Genomic DNA, 19,188 nt, shown 5'->3' with positions numbered 1-19,188 from the left:
CATGCCCACTCACTCCCCCATGTCTCCCCTACAGAAGCCCACCCTGACCAACGACACAAAGGACACCGACTACATCCCCCATGACCTTCCCCAGCGACAGTCTGTTCAGCCTCTGGAGACCTGCAGCATCGCCCGCAGAGCCAAGCGCATGAGAGCTGAGGTGGGCCTCTTCCTGGGTCCCCATAAGTCACAGTTATACTTCTAGTTCCCCATAAGTTACAATAAGCCCATTCTAAAAATGTTCATGCCTCTGACATGCGGTAATAATAAAAAGTGGTGTAATAGCCTACAGTTTTCTTGACATTTTGTTTTAATTATTGTGATATGCTAATGTTTTACCGGTACAGCGTACCCCCACTATTTATTTTGCCGGGACGCCGTATCGCCTTATTTCACCCCTGACTATAACCCACAATAGTTCCCTGGTCCTCATAAGACACAGCTCTACCCGAGTCAGTGGATGAATTAACACCCTATAAAACAAAAGCCCAGTTACCCAATTTACCAATGCAGACAAGCGGTGGTTTGCAGCTTTGCATGTACAGTACCAGTCAAAAGTTTGGACACATACTTATTCAAGGGTTTTTCTTTATCTTTACTATTTTCTACATTGTATAATAATAGTGAAGACATCAAAACTATGAAATAACACACATGGAATCATGTAGTAACCCAAAAAAGTGTTAAACAAATCAAAATATATTTTATATTCTTCAAAGTAGCCACGCTTTGCCTTGATGACAGCTTTGCACACGCTTGGCATTCTCTCAACCAGCTTCACCTGGAATGCTTTTCCAACAGTCTTGAAGGAGTTCCCACATATGCTGAGCACTTGTTGGCTGCTTTTCCTTCACTCTGCGGTCCAACTGGGGTTGAGGTTGGGTGATTGTGGAGGCCAGGTCATCTGATACAGCACTCCATCACTCTCCTTCTTGGTAAAATAGCCCTTACACAGCCTGGAGGTGTGTTGGGTCATTGTCCTGTTGAAAAACAAATGATAGTCCCCCTAAGCGCAAACCAGATGGGATGGCGTATCGCTGCAGAATGCTGTGGTAGTCATGCTGGTTAAGTGTGCCTTGAATTCTAAATAAATCACAGACCGTGTCACCAGCAAAGCACCCCCACACCATCATACCTCCTCCATGCTTCACGGTGGGAACCACACATGCGGCGATCATCCGTTCACCTACTCTGCGTCTCACAAAGATATGGCGGTTGAAACCAAAAATCTCAAATTTGGACTCCAGACCAAAGGACATATTTCCACCGGTCTAATGTCCATTGCTCATGTTTCTTGGCCCAAGCAAGTCTCTTCTTCTTATTGGTGTCCTTTTAGTAATGGTTTCTTTGCAGCAATTCGACCATGAAGGCCTGATTTCACGGAGTCTCCTCTGAACATTTGATGTTGAGATGTGTCTGTGACTTGAATTCTGAAGCATTTATTTGGGCTGCAATTTCTGAGGCTGGTAACTAATGAACTTATCCTCTGCAGCAGAGGTAACTCTGGGTCTTCCTTTCCTGTGGCAGTCCTCATGAGAGCCAGTTTCATCATAGCGCTTTATGTTTTTTGCGACTGCACTTGAAGAAACTTAAAGTTCTTAATTTTCCGTATTGACTAACCTTCATGTCTTAAAGTAATGATGGACTGTCGTTTCTCTGTGCTTATTTGAGCTGTTCTTGACATAATATGGACTTTGTCTTTTACCAAATAGGGCTATCTTCTGTATACCACCCCTACCTTGTCACAACACAACTGATTGGTTCAAATGCATTAAGACAAATAAATTCCACAAATTAAGTTTTAAGGCACACCTGTTAATTGAAATGCATTCCTTGCGACTACCTCATGAAGCTGGTTGAGAGAATGCCAAGAGTGTGCAAAGCTGTCATCAAGGCAAAGGGTGGCTACTTTGAAGAATCTCAAATATAAAATATATTTTGATTTGTTTAACACTTTTTTGTTTACTACATGATTCCATATGTGTTATTTCATAGTTTTGATGTCTTCTATTATTCTACAATGTAGAAAAATGTATGCACTCACTAAAACTGTAAGTCGCTCTGGATAAGAGCATCTGCTAAATGACTAAAATGTAAATGTAGAAAATAGTAAAAATAAAGAGAACCCCTGGAATGAGTAGGTGTGTCTAAACATTTGACTGGTACTGTATTTCTGGACACCAAACCAAAGAGCTTTTGTGTGTGTGTATGCAATTGTGAGCTCATAAAAAGGATTTTGCTGTTCCTGATTTTCCTGTCGTGGTCCACATGGCATGAACCCCTCTTTTCTCTTTCTCTTTCTGGCAGGAAGGCTGTATGAAGACGGTGACCGAGGAGGACTGTGAGAACCGGCCCAACCTGAGGAGGAGGATGGGCTCCTACGTGGCCAAGCCAGAGCCACAGCCTGGTAAGCACTGACCTCTGGCGAAGTTTAGTGCAATGTGAAAGAACTGAATATTTTTCATGAACAAATGAAAATGTTTTTCTGGTTTAATTTAAGTCTTGGGAATGATTGCGTTTTGAAATAAATATTTAATGTTTTACAAGTAAAATTATGAAGAAAATGTACATTTTATAATATTTTAAATCTATACTGAACAAAAATATTAACGCAACCATTTAAACGATTTTACTGAGTTATAAACTCAGCAAAAAAAGGTCCCTTTTTCAGGACCCTGTCTTTCACAGATCTTCATTGTAAAGGGTTTAAACACTGTTTCCCATGCTTGTTCAATGAACCATAAACCATGAATGAACATGCACCTGTGGAACGGTTGTTAAGACACTAACAGCTTAGACTGTAGGCAATTAAGGTCACAGTTATGAAAACTTAGGACACTAAAGAGGCCTTTCTACTGAAAGAAAAACACCAGAAGAAAGATGCCCAGGGTCTCTGCTCATCTGTGTGAACATGCCTTAGGCGTGCTGCAAGGAGGCATGTGGACTGCAGATGTGGCCAGGGCCATAAATTGCAACGTCCGTACTGTGAGAAGCCTAAGACGGCGCTACAGGGAGACAGGATGGACAGCTGATCGTCCTCGCAGTGGCAGACCACGTGTAACAACACTTGCACAGGATCGGTACGTCCGAACATCACACCTGGGGGACAGGTACAGGATGGCAACAACAACTGCCCGAGTTACACCAGGAACGCACAATCCCTCCATCAGTGCTCAGACTGTCCGCAATAGGCTGAGAGAGGCTGGACTGAGGGCTTGTAGGCCTGTTGTAAGGCAGGTCCTCACCAGACATCACCGGCAACAATGTCGCCTATGGGCACAAACTCACCGTCGCTGGACCAGACAGGACTGGCAAAAAGTGCTCTTCACTGACGAGTTGCGGTTTGGTCTTACCAGGGGTAATGGTTGGATTCGCATTTATCGTCGAAGGAATGAGCGTTACACCGATGACCTGTACTCTGGAGCGGGATTGATTTGGAGGTGGAGGGTCCGTCGTGGTCTGGGGCGGTGTGTCACAGCATCATCGGACTGAGCTTGTTGTCATTGCAGGCAATCTCAACGCTGTGCGTTACAGGGAAGACATCCTCCTCCCTCATGTGGTACCCTTCCTGCAGGCTCATCCTGACATAACCCTCCAGCATGACAATGCCACCAGCCATACTGCTCGTTCTGTGCGTGATTTCCTGCAAGACAGGAATGTCAGTGTTCTGCCATGGCCAGCAAAGAGCCCGGATCTCAAATGCATTGAGCACGTCTGGGACCTGTTGGATCGGAGGGTGAGGGCCAGGGCCATTCCTCCCAGAAATGTCAGGGAACTTGCAGGTGCCTTGGTGGAAGAGTGGGGTAACATCTCACAGCAAGAAGTGGCAAATCTGGTGCAGTCCATGAGGAGGAGATGTACTACAGTACTTTATCTGGTGTGGCCACCAGCTGCATTCTGACTGTTCATTTTGACCCCCCCCCCCCCCCTTTGTTCAGGGACAGATTATTCAATTTCTGTTAGTCACATGTCTGTGGAACTTGTTCAGTTTTTTTTTTTCAGTTGTTGAATCTTGCTATGTTCATAAACATTTTTACAGAAAATAAACGCAGTTGACATTGAGAGGACGTTTCTTTTTTTGCTGAGTTTAGTTCATATAAGGAAATCATACAATTGAAATAAATGCATTAAGCCCTTATTTATGGATTTCACATGACTGGGAATACAGATATGCATCTGTTGGTCACAAATTCCTTAAATAAATTCCACCATTTTGCCTCATGCAGCGTGACACTTCTCCTTCGCATATAGTTGATCAGGCTGTTGATTGTGGCCTGTGGAATGTTGTCCCACTCCTTTTCAATGGCTGTGCAAAGTTGCTGGATATTGGCAGGAACTGGAGCACACTTTCATACACGTCAATCCAGAGCATTCCAAACATGCTCAATTGGTGACATGTCTGGTGAGTATGCAGGCCATGGAAGAACTGGGACATTTTCAGCTTCCAGGAGTTGTGTACAGATCCTTGCGACATGGGGCCGTGCATTATCATGCTGAAACATGAGGTGATGGCGGCTGGATGAATGGCATGACAATGGGCCTCAGGATCTCTTCACGGTATCTCTGTGCATTGAAATTGCCATCGATAAAATGCAATTGTGTTCGTTGTCCATAGCTTATGCCTGCCCATACTATAACCCCACCTCCACCATGGGGCACTCTGTTCACAACATTGACATCAGCAAACCGCTAGCCCGCACGACACCATACATGTGATCTTTAATTGTGAGGCCGGTTGGACGTACTGCCAAATTCTTTAAAATTACGTTGGAGGCGGCTTATGGTAGAGAAATGAACATTCAGTTCTCTGGCAACAGCTCTGGTGGACATTCCTGCAGTCAGCTTTCCATTTGCACGCTCCCTCAACTTGAGACATCTGTGGCATTGTTTGACAAAACTGCACATTTTAGAGTGGCCTTTTATTGTCCCCAGCACAAGGCGTGCCTGGGTAATGATCATGCTGTTTAATCAGCTTCTTCATATGCCACACCTGTCAGGTGGATGGATTATCTTGGCAAAGGAGAAATGCTCACTAACAGGGATGTTAACACATTTCTGCACAACATTTGAGAGAAATAAGTATTTTGTGCGTATGGATCATTTCTGGGATATTTTATTTCAGCTCATGAAACATGGGACCAACACTTTACATGTTGCATTTATATTTTTGTTCAGTGTTTATTAGAACAGGGTTGTTTATATTAGTACATACTGTATGCCTTAGCCTCCATTTAACAATGTGATAAATGTATTTCAGTGAAAGAGTTACCTGTTCAGGTGAAACAGGAAGCCACAGAGCATGAGGAGCCAATAACAAGTGACAAAGAAAACGTGCTGACTAAGAAAAACGACCCCACAGTGAGCAAAGTACCTTTTTTAAATGCTAATATATTTGATCTAATCAGGGCAAATTGTCTCTTCATTATTACTGTGATGATGGTAATGATTATAATAACCATAATGGATAGAATTTATACAGGTCAGGTCTCTCACAAAAGTAACTCGTCCCATCCACCCACCTGGTTGACACATGGCAGCCATTTTGCAACGTTTTAGCTGAAAAGTGTATAAGAAGCCTCATGGTCTGGTCTCCTCAGGTGGACCAGTACATGTGTCTGGTGTGTGGCAGCGGGAGCGAAGAGGACCGCCTGCTGCTTTGTGACGGCTGTGACGACAGCTACCACACCTTCTGTCTGATCCCGCCCCTCCACGATGTCCCCAAAGGAGACTGGAGGTGCCCCAAATGCCTGGCTCAGGTGACAGACATGCTCCCTCTCTCGTCCTGCCTCAATTACCATACTACACTGTCACTCTGTCAACACACTCCACCCACCCTGTCCACTGGGGAAGCTAGCTGAACACTGCAGCAGCAGTAGTCTGGAAATGGGAACTCAATATTGTTTTAACTGTTAAGGCTAACACACAGCTAGACAAAAGCATGCTCAAATTCTGCTCGTCTGTATGTTATTTTCTGTAGCTACTCAATGGAATACTTCCCTCCTGTTTAGTTTTTTGTTTACATTTGCTGTATTAGTGCTTACTTCTCATTCTTGTCTTCCCTACAGGAGTGTGGCAAACCTCAGGTAGCCTTTGGTTTCGAGCAGGCTGGGAGGGACTACTCCCTACGCACTTTTGGGGACATGGCAGACTCCTTCAAGTCAGACTATTTCAACATGCCGGTTCATGTAAGTTGGGAAGCAGATGTGGTGTTTAGTAGAGAGAAAACAGGAAAATATTCGTATTAAACAAGTTTTAGACGGAGCCTCCATTTCAGAATATTTTCTCAGTGGCTCGCTTCTGAACTCCAGTCTGATTGGCTGTATTAGATGTAGCTCATCCATGCTCAGTCAGAAGTTGAGGTAACTGTTTTTTCTCTCTGTCTATCAGATGGTTCCAACAGAGCTAGTGGAGAAGGAGTTCTGGCGCTTGGTCAGCACCATCGAGGAGGACGTCACTGTGGAGTATGGGGCTGACATTGCCTCCAAGGAGTTCGGGAGTGGCTTCCCCATCAGAGGCGGACGATTCCAAGTCTCCCCTGAGGATGAGGTACAAAGGCTCTCCTCTTACAGGTTAACATAGGCTAGGTATTGGGAGGATTCTGAAGTTTATTGTACCACAACATCATGGCAACAGTACATCATCTAAGGCCAAGAGAGCTGTTTGCCACCTGAAGATAATTATTTTATTTTAGAATCTGCTTCACAACATTCTCTATAGATCGATAATCGAGACAATTATTAGCTAGCGAGTAGCTACATCACAACCTCCCAGAAATCTATGCCCCTCAGAGACCTTGGTATAACTTGTTGCTTGTATTTATGGTGATATTGGAGTTCTAATGCAGATTAAACCCTTCCCAGTAAAGTAGCATCTCAGACCCAGTGTCTTAGACTGTCACCCTGAGGTCAGTCAAGCCTTAACTTGTGCCCTGTCTCTGACCCTTAGGATTACCTGAGCAGTGGCTGGAACCTGAACAACATGCCCGTGATAGACTCCTCGGTGCTGACTCACATTACGGCTGACATCTGTGGGATGAAGTTACCCTGGCTCTACGTGGGCATGTGCTTCTCCTCCTTCTGCTGGCACATTGAGGACCACTGGAGCTACTCCATCAACTACCTGCACTGGTACATATAGGCTGCTTCTTAAGGCCCCACAGGCCACCAGTATAGTATAATATGACCTTGTGGCTGGACCCAGGAAAACTCTTGGCCCTAGGTATAAAGCATTGTGTAGAGGTCTAAGCAAATAGTCTCTGCTTCTTTCATTTTGAGGAATCTTTTCAAACCCATATGCTTACTTAGTATTGGAGTTAGTTTATTGGTTGAGGTGGTATTAAACACACAAGAATACACCTCAAGCTTAAGTGATAACATCAGTGTTTTTGAGAAAATGGTGTCTGTGTTCTCAGGGGAGAGCCCAAGACATGGTACGGGGCTCCAGGATATGCTGCAGAGAAGCTGGAGGGGGTGATGATGAAACTGGCCCCCGAGCTGTTTGAGTCCCAGCCTGACCTCCTGCACCAGCTGGTCACCATCATGAACCCCAACACACTCATGAACCACGGCGTCCCCGTAAGTACCACACCCCAACACACACACAGTGATGAAGACCAACAGTTATGAAGGCAGGTGGGCAAGTAAAAAAATTAAATAAAAAATGTGTGTAGGTATACTATTGATCTAACCGTGACTTCATACCCACTCTTCTCTAGATTTATCGCACCAATCAGTGCGCTGGCGAGTTTGTCATCACCTTCCCCAGAGCCTACCATAGTGGATTTAACCAGGGATTCAACTTCGCTGAGGCTGTCAACTTTTGCACCATGGACTGGGTAAGATGCCTTGAAGGACCTTATCAATACCATACAGAAGCTAGTAATTAGCAAAGATGCTTCTAATGAGCAGTGGACAAAAGCCTGTATACCTTGTAGCTCTATGGATCAAGTTAGGTTATTACTGATGTAACCAGCACTGTGTACGGCTCTTGTCGATAGTGTTAAATCGATAGTAGTGTATAGTTCTAACCCAAAGCCTCCTGCTGTTTTTCAGATGCCCATGGGCCGCATGTGTGTGGACCACTATCGGCGGCTGAATAGGTACTGCGTCTTCTCCCACGACGAGATGGTCTGCAAGATGGCGTCCAAGGCGGACACCACCATGGATGTGGCCCTGGCCTCGGCTGTGCAGAGGGACATGACCGTCATGCTCCAGGAGGAAGACAAGCAGAGGGACAAAGTCCGCAAGATGGTGAGAGGCCTCTCATACCGGCACATACAGTGCATTCGGAAAGGATTCAGACCCCTTCCCTTTTTAGTTACAGCCTTATTCTAAAATAGATTTATTTATTTATTTAATCTATCTACACAATAACCTATAATGACAAAGCAAAAAACAGGTTTTTAGAGATTTTAGCACATAAATTTAAAAACAGAAATAATCTAGACCCTTTGCTATGAAACTTGAAATTGAGCTCAGGTGTATCCTGTTTCCATTGATCATCCTTGATGTTTCTACAACTTGATTGGAGTCCAACTGTGGTAAATTCAATTGATTGGACATTATTTGGAAAGGCACACACCTGTCTATATAAAGGTCCCACAGTTGACAGTGCATGTCAGAGCAAAAACCAAGCCATGAGGTCGAAGGACTTGTCCGTAGAGCTCCGAGACAGGATTGTGTCGAGGCACAGATCTGGGGAAGGGTACCAAAACATTTCTGCAGCATTGAAGGTCCCCAAGAACACAGTGGCCTCCATCATTCTTAAATGGAAGTAGTTTAGAACGACCAAGACTCTTCTTAGAGCTGGTCGCCTGGCCAAACTGAGCAATTGGGGGAGAAGGGCCTTGGTAAGGGAGGTGATCAAGATGGTCACTCTGACAGAGCTCCATAGTTCCTCTGTGGAGATGGGAGAACCTTCAAGAAGGACAACCATCTCTGCAGCACTCCACCAATCAAGCCTTTATGGTAGAGTGGCCAGACGGAAGCCACTCCTCAGTAAAAGGCACATGACAGCCCACTTGGAGTTTGCCAAAAGGCACCTAAAGGACTCTCAGACCATGAGAAACAAGATTCTCTGGTCTGTGAAAACAAGATTGAACTCTTTGGCCTGAATGCCAAGCGTCACCTCAGGAGGAAACCAGGTACCATCCCTACGGTGAAACGTGGTGGCAGCATTATGCTGTGGGGATGTTTTCAGCGGCAGGGACTAGGAGACTAGTCAGGATCGAGGGAAAGATGAACGGAGCAAAGTACAGAGAGATCCTTGATGAAAACCTGCTCAGGACCTCAGACTGGGGCAAAGGTTCACCTTCCAACAGGACAACGACCCTAAGCACACAATCAAGACAATGCAGGAGTGGCTTCGGGACAAGTCTCTGAATGTCCTTGACTGGCCCAGCCAGAGCCCGGACTTGAACCTGATCGAAAATAGCTGTGCCGTGACGCTCCCCATCCAACCTGACAGAGCTTGAGGATCTGCAGAGAAGAATGGGAGAAACTCCCCAAATACAGGTGTGCCAAGCTTGTAGCGTCATACCCAAGAAGACTCGAGGCTGTAATCTCTACCAAAGGCGCTTCAACAAAGTACTGAGTAAAGGGTCTGAATACTTATGTAAATGTGATATTTCAGTTTTTAGTTTTTAATACATTTGCAATAATAAAAATAATAAGGGTTTTGCTTTGTCATTATGGGGTTTTGTGTGTAGATTGATGGAAAAATAAATAATAATAGTAAACTCTATATATATATATATATATATATATATATATATATATATATATATATATATATATATATATATATATCCATTTTAGATTAAGGCTGTAACGTAACAAAGTGTGGAAAAATCAAGGGGTCTGAATACTTTCCGAATGCACTGTACATCCCATTTATTTATACTCCAGACTCCGACATTGCTCGTCCTAATATTTCTATATTTCTTAATTCCATTCTTTAACTTTTTAGATTTGTGTGTATTGTTAGATATTACTGCACTGTTGGAGCTAGGAATACAAGCATTTCACTACACCCGCAATAACATCTGCTAAATATGTGCATGCGACCAATACAATTTGATTTGAAATGGCCACAGTAAACTTTCCTCCACTAGTGTATGTGCACAAGTCGTCCCTGTCTCTCCTCATAGTATGGCACTAGGTGTCTGTGATCTCTTTGACACTACTAATCTGTGGTTGTGTCTATGACCTTACTTATATGATGTGTATCTGTGTGTTCCCAGGGCGTGCAGCGTTCCCAGCAGGCGGAGTACGACCTGCTGCCAGACGAGGAGCGCCAGTGTTCCAAGTGCAGGACCACCTGCTACCTGTCTGCCCTCACCTGTCCCTGCAGACCCGGCCAGCTGGTGTGTCTGCACCACGCCCACGAACTCTGCTCCTGCCCCCCCAGCAACCTCACACTCAAGTAAGTCTATCCACAGCCAAATTAGTTCTAAATGCCCACATAAGAATGTTAATATTCATCATGTCCCCCTCATTACGTACGTCCCATGTTTTACAGAAGCTCATATGCTAATATTGCCATACGTTTTACAGATCCCATGCACAAATTATAAATAAATTATTCTGTTTTTGAGTAAAATGCCCCTTTTTAAGAACATGGATGAACTTAAAGTAAGGGGCAAAGTCAGGGTGCACAGCATTGAAATGTCTAAAGGCCTACTAGACCTTCAAAAATAAAAATAAACATCACCTGGCTAGAAAATCACCAATTGTGACAGCTGTTGCTCAGCCAGGATTAGTCTTCAGAAACACACTAGACCTGTGTCTTGCACTACAGCTACAGGTTTACCATGGCTGAGCTCTTCCCCATGATGGAAGCAGTCACGGTGCGTGCAGAGTCCTACACAGACTGGGTCTCCCATGTCAGTGACATCCTGGAGGCCAAACAAGACAAGAAAAGTGGTAAGTAGGATACATCTTTGGGTTCAGGTGTCTATGGAATTCAAATTGGTCATTACGTAACAAAACTTAATGTTATGGTTGCTTATTTGCGTAACCCCAAGTAGACAGGTTGTTCTTAAATGTCTTATGGAATGTTTTGTGCTCCTAGTCACCCAGATATGTTGCCTTTGTTTAAGGATGCACACAAAATACCAGAATATAATAAAATAGATGATTATCTACCCTTTGTTAATTGTACAGCTTACTTGATCATTGGACCATGATTCTTCGAATGAATTGATGACTGTGTTTAAAGCAGTGTTTGTTTATTTATGTATGTTCAGGCTTGGAAGAGCTGCGCTCCCTGGTGGAGGAGGCGGAGGTGAAGCAGTTCCCTCCGAGTGACCTCCTGCGGCAGCTCCGCACAGTCACCTTGGATGCTGAGAAGTGTGCTGGGGTGGCCCAGCAGCTACTCATTGGGAAGAGGCAGACCAGGTAGACACACATGATTTCTGTTATTGTATTATCATGCTTTCTAATGTTAAAATCCTTTACCACGCCTGATTCTTGTATTCTTAGCCACATGGTTAGCCAAATGGTAACTAATTCTGAAAGCAATAATGTATGTAAGTAGCCTTGCGCAAGCCTTGGCTAGTGCGAGCCGGAACTGCTCATAGGGCAGGAGCCTAAGGCAGCTTTATGTACACCACCTGGACAGGACGCTAATCTATCGCAGGGCCAATGTGCTTTTATTTCAGCTTATGTGCTCTGTAGGTTAGCCGTGTCTCTGATCTAGAGTGTGTTGTCAGGTATCGTTCAGGTGGAAGGAAGTCCCAGAGCCAGAATCTGCTAACGGTGGAGGAGCTCAGGTCGTTTGTAAGGCAGCTGCACAACCTGCCCTGCAGCATCCGCCAGGCCCCCTTACTCAAGGTAGGAGTTAGGAAGGTTTTACTTGCAATGACTGTGATATGTGGTTGTCTTAACTACCTTAGTTGAATGCACTGGTTGTAAGTCACTCTGGATAAGAGTGTCTGCTAAATGTAAATGCATGGTACTTTAGGGCTGGAGGACCTACTACCGCTACAGTTTTATTTGTATTTAACCTTTATTTAACCAGGTAAGACCCATTGACAAGTACTTTGTTTCTCACTTCACTAACACCTGACTCAGCACAGTCATGATGACTTCATTGATTAGATGTGGCATTAGGCTGGGACAAAAGCCTACCTACAAGCCACAGGAGAACCAGGAGAACACTGAACATTTTTAATTGATTAACGCTTTAACCTGCTTGTATCTCCCCCCCCAGGACCTGCTGACCCGCGTGGATGACTTCCAGCAGAGCAGTAAGCAGCTCCTCTCTGACGAGGCCCCCAGCCCAGCGGCGCTGCAGGGCCTGCTGGACGTGAGCTTGGGCCTGGATGTGGCGCTTCCCCAGCTGGCCCTGCTCAGGGAGAGGCTGGAGCAGGCTCGCTGGCTGGACGGGGTTAAGGAAGCAAGCGGCCGGCCCCACAGCCTGTGTCTGGACACCATGCGGAGGCTGATAGACCAGGGGGTGGGCCTGGCCCCGCATGCCTCGGTGGAGAGGGCTATGGCCCGCCTGCAGGAGCTGCTCACCATGTCTGAGCACTGGGAGGAGCGGGCATGCCGCCTCATGGAGGCCAGGTGAGAGAGAGGCAGGGGAGGAGCAGGAGAGTGGCTTAGACAGTACTGTAGTTGAATATGCAATTTGACAGGTTCTATCCAATTAGTTATATAGACACTAGATGACTGATAGGGGGCGCTGTGTTTAAGCCACCATGCCGCCATCTTGGCACTAAGTCCCCATTGTAAAAAAATATTTTGGAAGCTATAGAAATACATTTACTGTCTACATTATTCTATTACAGACACCTTAATGCATACTTTTAAATTATATTATGTGAGCTAAACATAAATATATACATTATATAAACATTTTCTTTAGTATCATTTTTAGAGATTACTAATTTTACTGTCCCCACTACAACAAAAAATACTTAAGTACATGTGATTTTGTCCTTGAAACATTTTATTGAAATACTGTAGAATTCCATTCAGCCTCTCAATGGCCAATACATAGCATCAGCAATCCAGGGTTTATATACACTGAGTGTACAAAACATTAGGAACACCTTCCTAATATTGAGTTGCACCCCCTTTTGCCCTCAACAGCATCAATTTGTCGGGGCATGGACTCTACAAGGTGTCGAAAGCGTTCCACTGGGATGCTGGCTTATGTTGACGCCAATGCTTCCCACAGTTGTCAAGTTGGCTGGATGTCCTTTGGGTGGGGGACCATTCTTGATACACACGGGAAACTGTTGAGTGTGGAAAAACCCAGCAAATGTGCAGTTCTTGACACACAAACCGGTGCGCCTGACACCTACTACCATACTCTGTTCAAAGGCACTTACATCTTTTGACTTGCCCATTCACCCTCTGAATGGTACACATACACAATCCATGTCTCAAATGTCTCCAGGCTTAAAAATATTTTAACCTGTCGCCTCCCCTTCATCTACACTGAAGTGGATTTAACAAGTGACATCAATAAGGGATCATAGCTTTTACCTGGTCAGTCTGTCATGGAAAGAGGTGTTCCTAATGTTTTGTACACATCATTGGTTCTATCCTACATGAAACAATGTACATGGAAAACTCTTGGTTCAGTTGTCACCTTTCTTTCTTGCCCTGAGACATGGCTGTAGACGGCTAGCTGTAGTAGGAGTCTACAGCCATGTCTCGGGTTAACTTCTTTCCTGGCTTGAGTAATACATGTCTTTTTTTAAGCGCAACTGAACCGAAACAACTACTTCTCTGGTTGAAAACAGCCTATGTGGCATCGATATGAGTCAGAAAAATGTATTCTAGTGTCAAAATTTACTACGAAGTGTAAATGGTATAATTTTGGTCTTAAAGTCGGCATCATCTAAAACAGAGATTTGCGAGATGTAAGGAATCTAGTATGTAACATATATTTCCTTGGTTTGGGCAGCACCATAATGGCGCCGGAGGGAATGGCGGCCGTTTTACGGGCTCCTGACCAATTGTACTATTGTGTTTTTTTGTGCTGGTCTTAACTTTTCTTGTACATAATGTTTCCGCCATCGTTTCCTATGACTGAAAATAGCTTCTAGACATCAGAACAGCGATCACACACCTCCATTTGGATGAGGACTTCATTGAGTCGGAGGCGAAAGACATTGATTATCGCGGACCAGGCCCAAATCCCAGACACTCGGAGGAGACAGTACTATAGAGGCCGGCGTGCAGGATACCTGACGAGACTACGTCGGAGAGTGGATCAATCGCCTCTACCCTCCGTTCTATTGGCGAACGTGCAATCACTGGAGAATAAACTGGATGAGCTCCGTTCGAGACTATCCTACATTTACATTTACGTCATTTAGCAGACGCTCTTATCCAGAGCGACTTACAAATTGGTGCATTCACCTTATAGCCAGTGGGATAACCACTTTACTTTTTTTTTTTTTTGTGGGGGGGGGGGGGTAGAAGGATTACTTTATCCTATCCCAGGTATTCCTTAAAGAGGTGGGGTTTCAAATGTCTCCGGAAGGTGGTGAGTGACTCCGCTGTCCTGGCGTCGTGAGGGGAGCTTGTTCCACCATTGGGGTGCCAGAGCAGCGAAGAGTTTTGACTGGGCTGAGCGGGAACTATGCTTCCGCAGAGGAAGGGGAGCCAGCAGGCCAGAGGTGGATGAACGCAATGCCCTCGTTTGGGTGTAGGGACTGATCAGAGCCTGAAGGTACGGAGGTGCCGTTCCCCTCACAGCTCCATAGGCAAGCACCATGGTCTTGTAACAGATGCGAGCTTCAACTGGAAGCCAGTGGAGTGTGCGGAGGAGCGGGGTGACGTGAGAGAACTTGGGAAGGTTGAACACCAGACGGGCTGCGGCATTCTGGATGAGTTGTAGGGGTTTAATGGCACAGGCAGGGAGCCCAGCCAACAGCGAGTTGCAGTAATCCAGACGGGAGATGACAAGTGCCTGGATTAGGACCTGTGCCGCTTCCTGTGTAAGGCAGGGTCGTACTCTCCGAATGTTGTAGAGCATGAACCTACAGGATCGGGTCACCGCCTTGATGTTAGCGGAGAACGACAGGGTGTTGTCCAGGGTCACGCCAAGGCTCTTCGCACTCTGGGAGGAGGACACAACGGAGTTGTCAACCGTGATGGCGAGATCATGGAACGGGCAGTCCTTCCCCGGGAGGAAGGGCAGCTCCGTCTTGCCAAGGTTCAGCTTGAGGTGGTGATCCGTCATCCATACTGATATGTCTGCCAGACATGCAGAGATGCGATTCGCCACCTGGTTATCAGAAGGGGGAAAGGAGAAGATTAGTTGTGTATCGTCAGCGTAGCAATGATAGGAGAGGCCTTGTGAGGATATGACAGAGCCAAGTGACTTGGTGTATAGCGAGAATAGGAGAGGGCCTAGAACTGAGCCCTGGGGGACACCAGTGGTGAGAGCACGTGGTGCGGAGACAGCTTCTCGCCACGCCACTTGGTAGGAGCGACCGGTCAGGTAGGACGCAATCCAAGAGTGAGCCGCGCCTGAAATGCCCAGCTCGGAGAGGGTGGAGAGGAGGATCTGATGGTTCACAGTATCAAAGGCAGCAGACAGGTCTAGAAGGACAAGAGCAGAGGAGAGAGAGTTAGCTTTAGCAGTGCGGAGAGCCTCCGTGACACAGAGAAGAGCAGTCTCAGTTGAATGACCAGTCTTGAAACCTGACTGGTTTGGATCAAGGATCTTGGGGGGGGGGGGAGAAGGATTGAGCAGAGGGAAGAGATGATAGGATGGAAGAGGAGAGAGTAGCGGGAGAGAGAGAGCGACGGTTGCGGCGGCGCATTACCATCTGTGTAGGGGCAGAGTGAGTAGTGTTGGAGGAGAGCGAGAGAGAAAAGGATACAAAGTAGTGGTCGGAGACATGGAGGGGAGTTGCAGTGAGATTAGTAGAAGAACAGCATCTAGTAAAGATCAGGTCAAGCGTATTGCCTGCCTTGTGAGTAGGGGGGGACGGTGAGAGGGTGAGGTCAAAAGAGGAGAGGAGTGGAAAGAAGGAGGCAGAGAGAAATGAGTCAAATGTAGACGTAGGGAGGTTGAAATCCCCCAGAACTGTGAGGGGTGAGCCATCCTCAGGAAAGGAACTTATCAAGGCGTCAAGCTCATTGATGAACTCTCCAAGGGAACCTTGAGGGCGATAGATGACAAGGATATTAAGCTTAAATGGGCTAGTGACTGTGACAGCATGAAATTCAAATGAGGAGATAGACAGATGGGTTAGGGGAAAAATTGAGAATGTCCATTTGGGAGAGATGAGGATTCCTGTGCCACCACCCCGCTGACCAGATGCTCTCGGGGTATGCGAGAACACATGGTCAGACGAGGAGAGAGCAGTAGGAGTAGCAGTGTTTTCAGTGGTAATCCATGTTTCCGTCAGCGCCAAGAAGTCGAGGGACTGGAGGGTAGCATAGGCTGGGATGAACTCTGCCTTGTTGGCAGCAGAACGGCAGTTCCAGAGGCTGCCTGAGACCTGGAACTCCAGGTGGGTGGTGCGTGCAGGGACCACCAGGTTAGAGAGGCAGCAGCCACGCGGTGTGAGGCGTTAGTGTAGCCTGTGCGGAGAGGAGAGAACAGGGATAGGCAGAGGCATAGTTGACAGGCTGCAGCAAATGGCTACAATAATGCAGAGGAGATCGGAATGAAATGAACTAAACATCTGGGAAAGGAGAGAGCGGGGCCTCCCTCACCACAACTCCCAAATATGACTCTCCCAACTTCCACCTCAGAAACTATAATTGTTTCACTGAAACACCCGAATATAACTCTCCCAACTTCCACTTTAGAAATTATAATTGTTGTAAACTACAGCGGTTCAATGTTTCTAGGAATAGACTCTGACTTACTTTATTCAGCTAGCTAACTTGGTACAGTATTCTTCCATGAAAACCGCCCAGGGCACCGTATCCTATGACACCATAGCTAACTAGCATGCTAGCATCCAATAACACACGGTTTAGCACCAATACTTGGTTACAACAAACTACCAATAGTGTGTTAACACACTAAACAGATAATTCGTGTCCGTGTCTAGTTCCTTTCATAACGCAGCAATAATTAAACGTGATCTATCCTATCAACGTGATCTGAAGTACTGTAATATCCTATGTTTCTGAGTCGTGGCTGAACAAGGATATGCTAAATATAGATCTAGCTGATTTTTCTATACATTGGCAGGACAGAAAGGCTGCGTCTGGGAAGCTCAGACGAGTGGGTGTGTCTCTTTGTTATAAGGAAGTCTCAAGGTTCTGCTCACCTGAGTTAGAATACACTATATATACAAAAGTATGTGGACACCTCTTCAAATAAGTTGATTTGGCTATTTCAGCCACACCCATTTCTGACAGGTATATAAAATTGAGCACACAGCCATGCAATCTCCATAGGTGAACATTGGCAGTAGAATGGCCTTACTGTGAAGAGCTCAGTGACTGTCAACGTGGCACCGTCATAGGATGCTACCTTTCCAACAAGTGAATTCGTCAAATTTCTGCCCTGCTAGAGCTGCCCCAGTCAACTGTAAGTCCTGTTATTGTGAAGTATGAAAAATGTATGCACTTACTAACTGTAAGTCGCTCTGGATAAGAGCGTCTGCTAAATGACTAAAATGTGAAGTGGAAACGTCTAGGAGCATCAAAGGCTCAGCTGCGAAGTGGTAGGCCACACAAGGAGTGCTGTAGCGCGTAAATATCGTCTGCAACACTCACTACCGAGTTCCAAACTGCCTCTGGAAGCAACGTCAGCACAATAACTGTTCATCGGGAGCTTCGTGAAATGGGTTTCCATGGTCCAGTAGCCGCGCACACAAGCCTAAGATCACCATGCGCAATGCCAAGCGCTGGCTGGAGTGGTGTAAAGCTCGCCGCCAGTGGAAACGTTTTCTCTGGAGTAATGAATCACGCATCTGGCAGTCCGACGGACTAATCTGGGTTTGGTGGATGCCAGGAGAACGCTACCTGCCCGAATGCATAGTGCCCACTGTAAAGTTTGGAGCAGGAATAATGGTCTGGGGCTGTTTTTCATGGTTCGGGCTAGGCCCCTGAGTTCCAATGAAGGGAAATCTTAACGCTACAGCATACAATGAGATTCTAGACGATTCTGTGCTTCCAATTTTGTGGCAACAGTTTGGGGAAGGCCCTTCCCTGTTATTCCTCGTGCACAAAGCGAGGTCCATACAGAAATGGTTTGTCGATCGGTGTGGAAGAACTTGACTGGCCTGCACAGAGCCCTGATCTCAACCCCATCGAACACCTTTGGGAGGAATTGGAACGCAGACTGCGAGCCAGGCCTAATCGGCCAACATCAGTGCCCGACCTCACTAATGCTCTTGTGGCTGAATGGAAGCAAGTCCCCGCAGCAATGTTCCAACATCTAGTGGAAAGCCTTCGCATAAGAGTGGAGGCTGTTACAGCAGCAAAGGGGGGGAACAACTCCATATTAATGCCCATGATTTTGAAATGAGATGTTTGACGAGTAGGTGTCCACATACTTTTGGTCACCTCATAAGATGTAGGCCACACTTTATCATTTTTTTGTAGCTGTCTATTTACCACCACAAACCGATGCTGGCACTAAGACCGCACTCAACAAGCTGTATAGGGCCATAAGCAAACAAGAAAATGCTTACCCACCGGCACTCCTAACTTTAATGCAGGAAAACCAAAAATTCGTTTGACCTCATTTCTGCCAGCATGTCACCTGTGCAACTAAGGTGAAAAAACTCTAGATCACCTTTACTCCACACACAGACGCATACAAAGCTCTACATTTGGTGAATCTGACCATAACTCTATCCTCCTGATTCCTGCTTACAAGCAAAAACTCAAACAGGAAGTACCATTGACGTGCTCAATACGGAAGTGGTCCGATGAAGCAGATGCTAAGCTACAGGACTGTTTCGCTAGCACAGACTGGAATATGTTGCGGCATTCATCCGATGGCATTGAGGAGTTTACCACATCAGTCACCAGCTTTATTAATAAGTGCATCGATGACATTGTCCCCACAGTGACTGTACGTACATATCCCAACCAGAAGCCATGGATTACAGGCAACATCCACACTGGGTCGAATCCTACTACACCGGCTCTGACGCTCGTCGGATGTGGCAGGGCTTGCAAACTATCACAGATTACAAAGGGAAACCCTGCTGCGAGTTGTCCAGTTTATGCGAGCCTACCAGAAGAGCTA

At 45.9% G+C, this 19,188-nt stretch overlaps 1 protein-coding gene across 1 annotated transcript in view; it reads left to right on the top strand.

The window, feature by feature from the left end:
- The window catches only part of LOC311137949 (lysine-specific demethylase 5B-B-like), a 44,368-nt gene that overhangs the window by 12,623 nt on the left and 12,557 nt on the right, over nt 1-19,188 (top strand). Inside the window, exons 6-20 of the mRNA XM_084172575.1 lie at nt 35-160; nt 2,308-2,407; nt 5,258-5,358; nt 5,598-5,756; nt 6,066-6,185; nt 6,388-6,546; nt 6,946-7,127; nt 7,412-7,574; nt 7,715-7,834; nt 8,052-8,249; nt 10,241-10,422; nt 10,798-10,922; nt 11,246-11,396; nt 11,711-11,831; nt 12,211-12,566. Of these exons, the coding sequence (XP_084028701.1) occupies nt 35-160; nt 2,308-2,407; nt 5,258-5,358; nt 5,598-5,756; nt 6,066-6,185; nt 6,388-6,546; nt 6,946-7,127; nt 7,412-7,574; nt 7,715-7,834; nt 8,052-8,249; nt 10,241-10,422; nt 10,798-10,922; nt 11,246-11,396; nt 11,711-11,831; nt 12,211-12,566 (2,363 nt within the window). The remainder of the gene's footprint in view (nt 1-34; nt 161-2,307; nt 2,408-5,257; nt 5,359-5,597; nt 5,757-6,065; nt 6,186-6,387; nt 6,547-6,945; nt 7,128-7,411; nt 7,575-7,714; nt 7,835-8,051; nt 8,250-10,240; nt 10,423-10,797; nt 10,923-11,245; nt 11,397-11,710; nt 11,832-12,210; nt 12,567-19,188) is intronic.

The sequence above is a fragment of the Coregonus lavaretus genome (genome assembly GCF_964263955.1).
Source record: "Coregonus lavaretus genome assembly, chromosome: 12".
Classification (NCBI taxonomy): domain Eukaryota; kingdom Metazoa; phylum Chordata; class Actinopteri; order Salmoniformes; family Salmonidae; genus Coregonus; species Coregonus lavaretus.
Note: the sequence above shows the minus strand (reverse complement) of the source record. Positions and strands in the feature narration are given on the sequence as shown.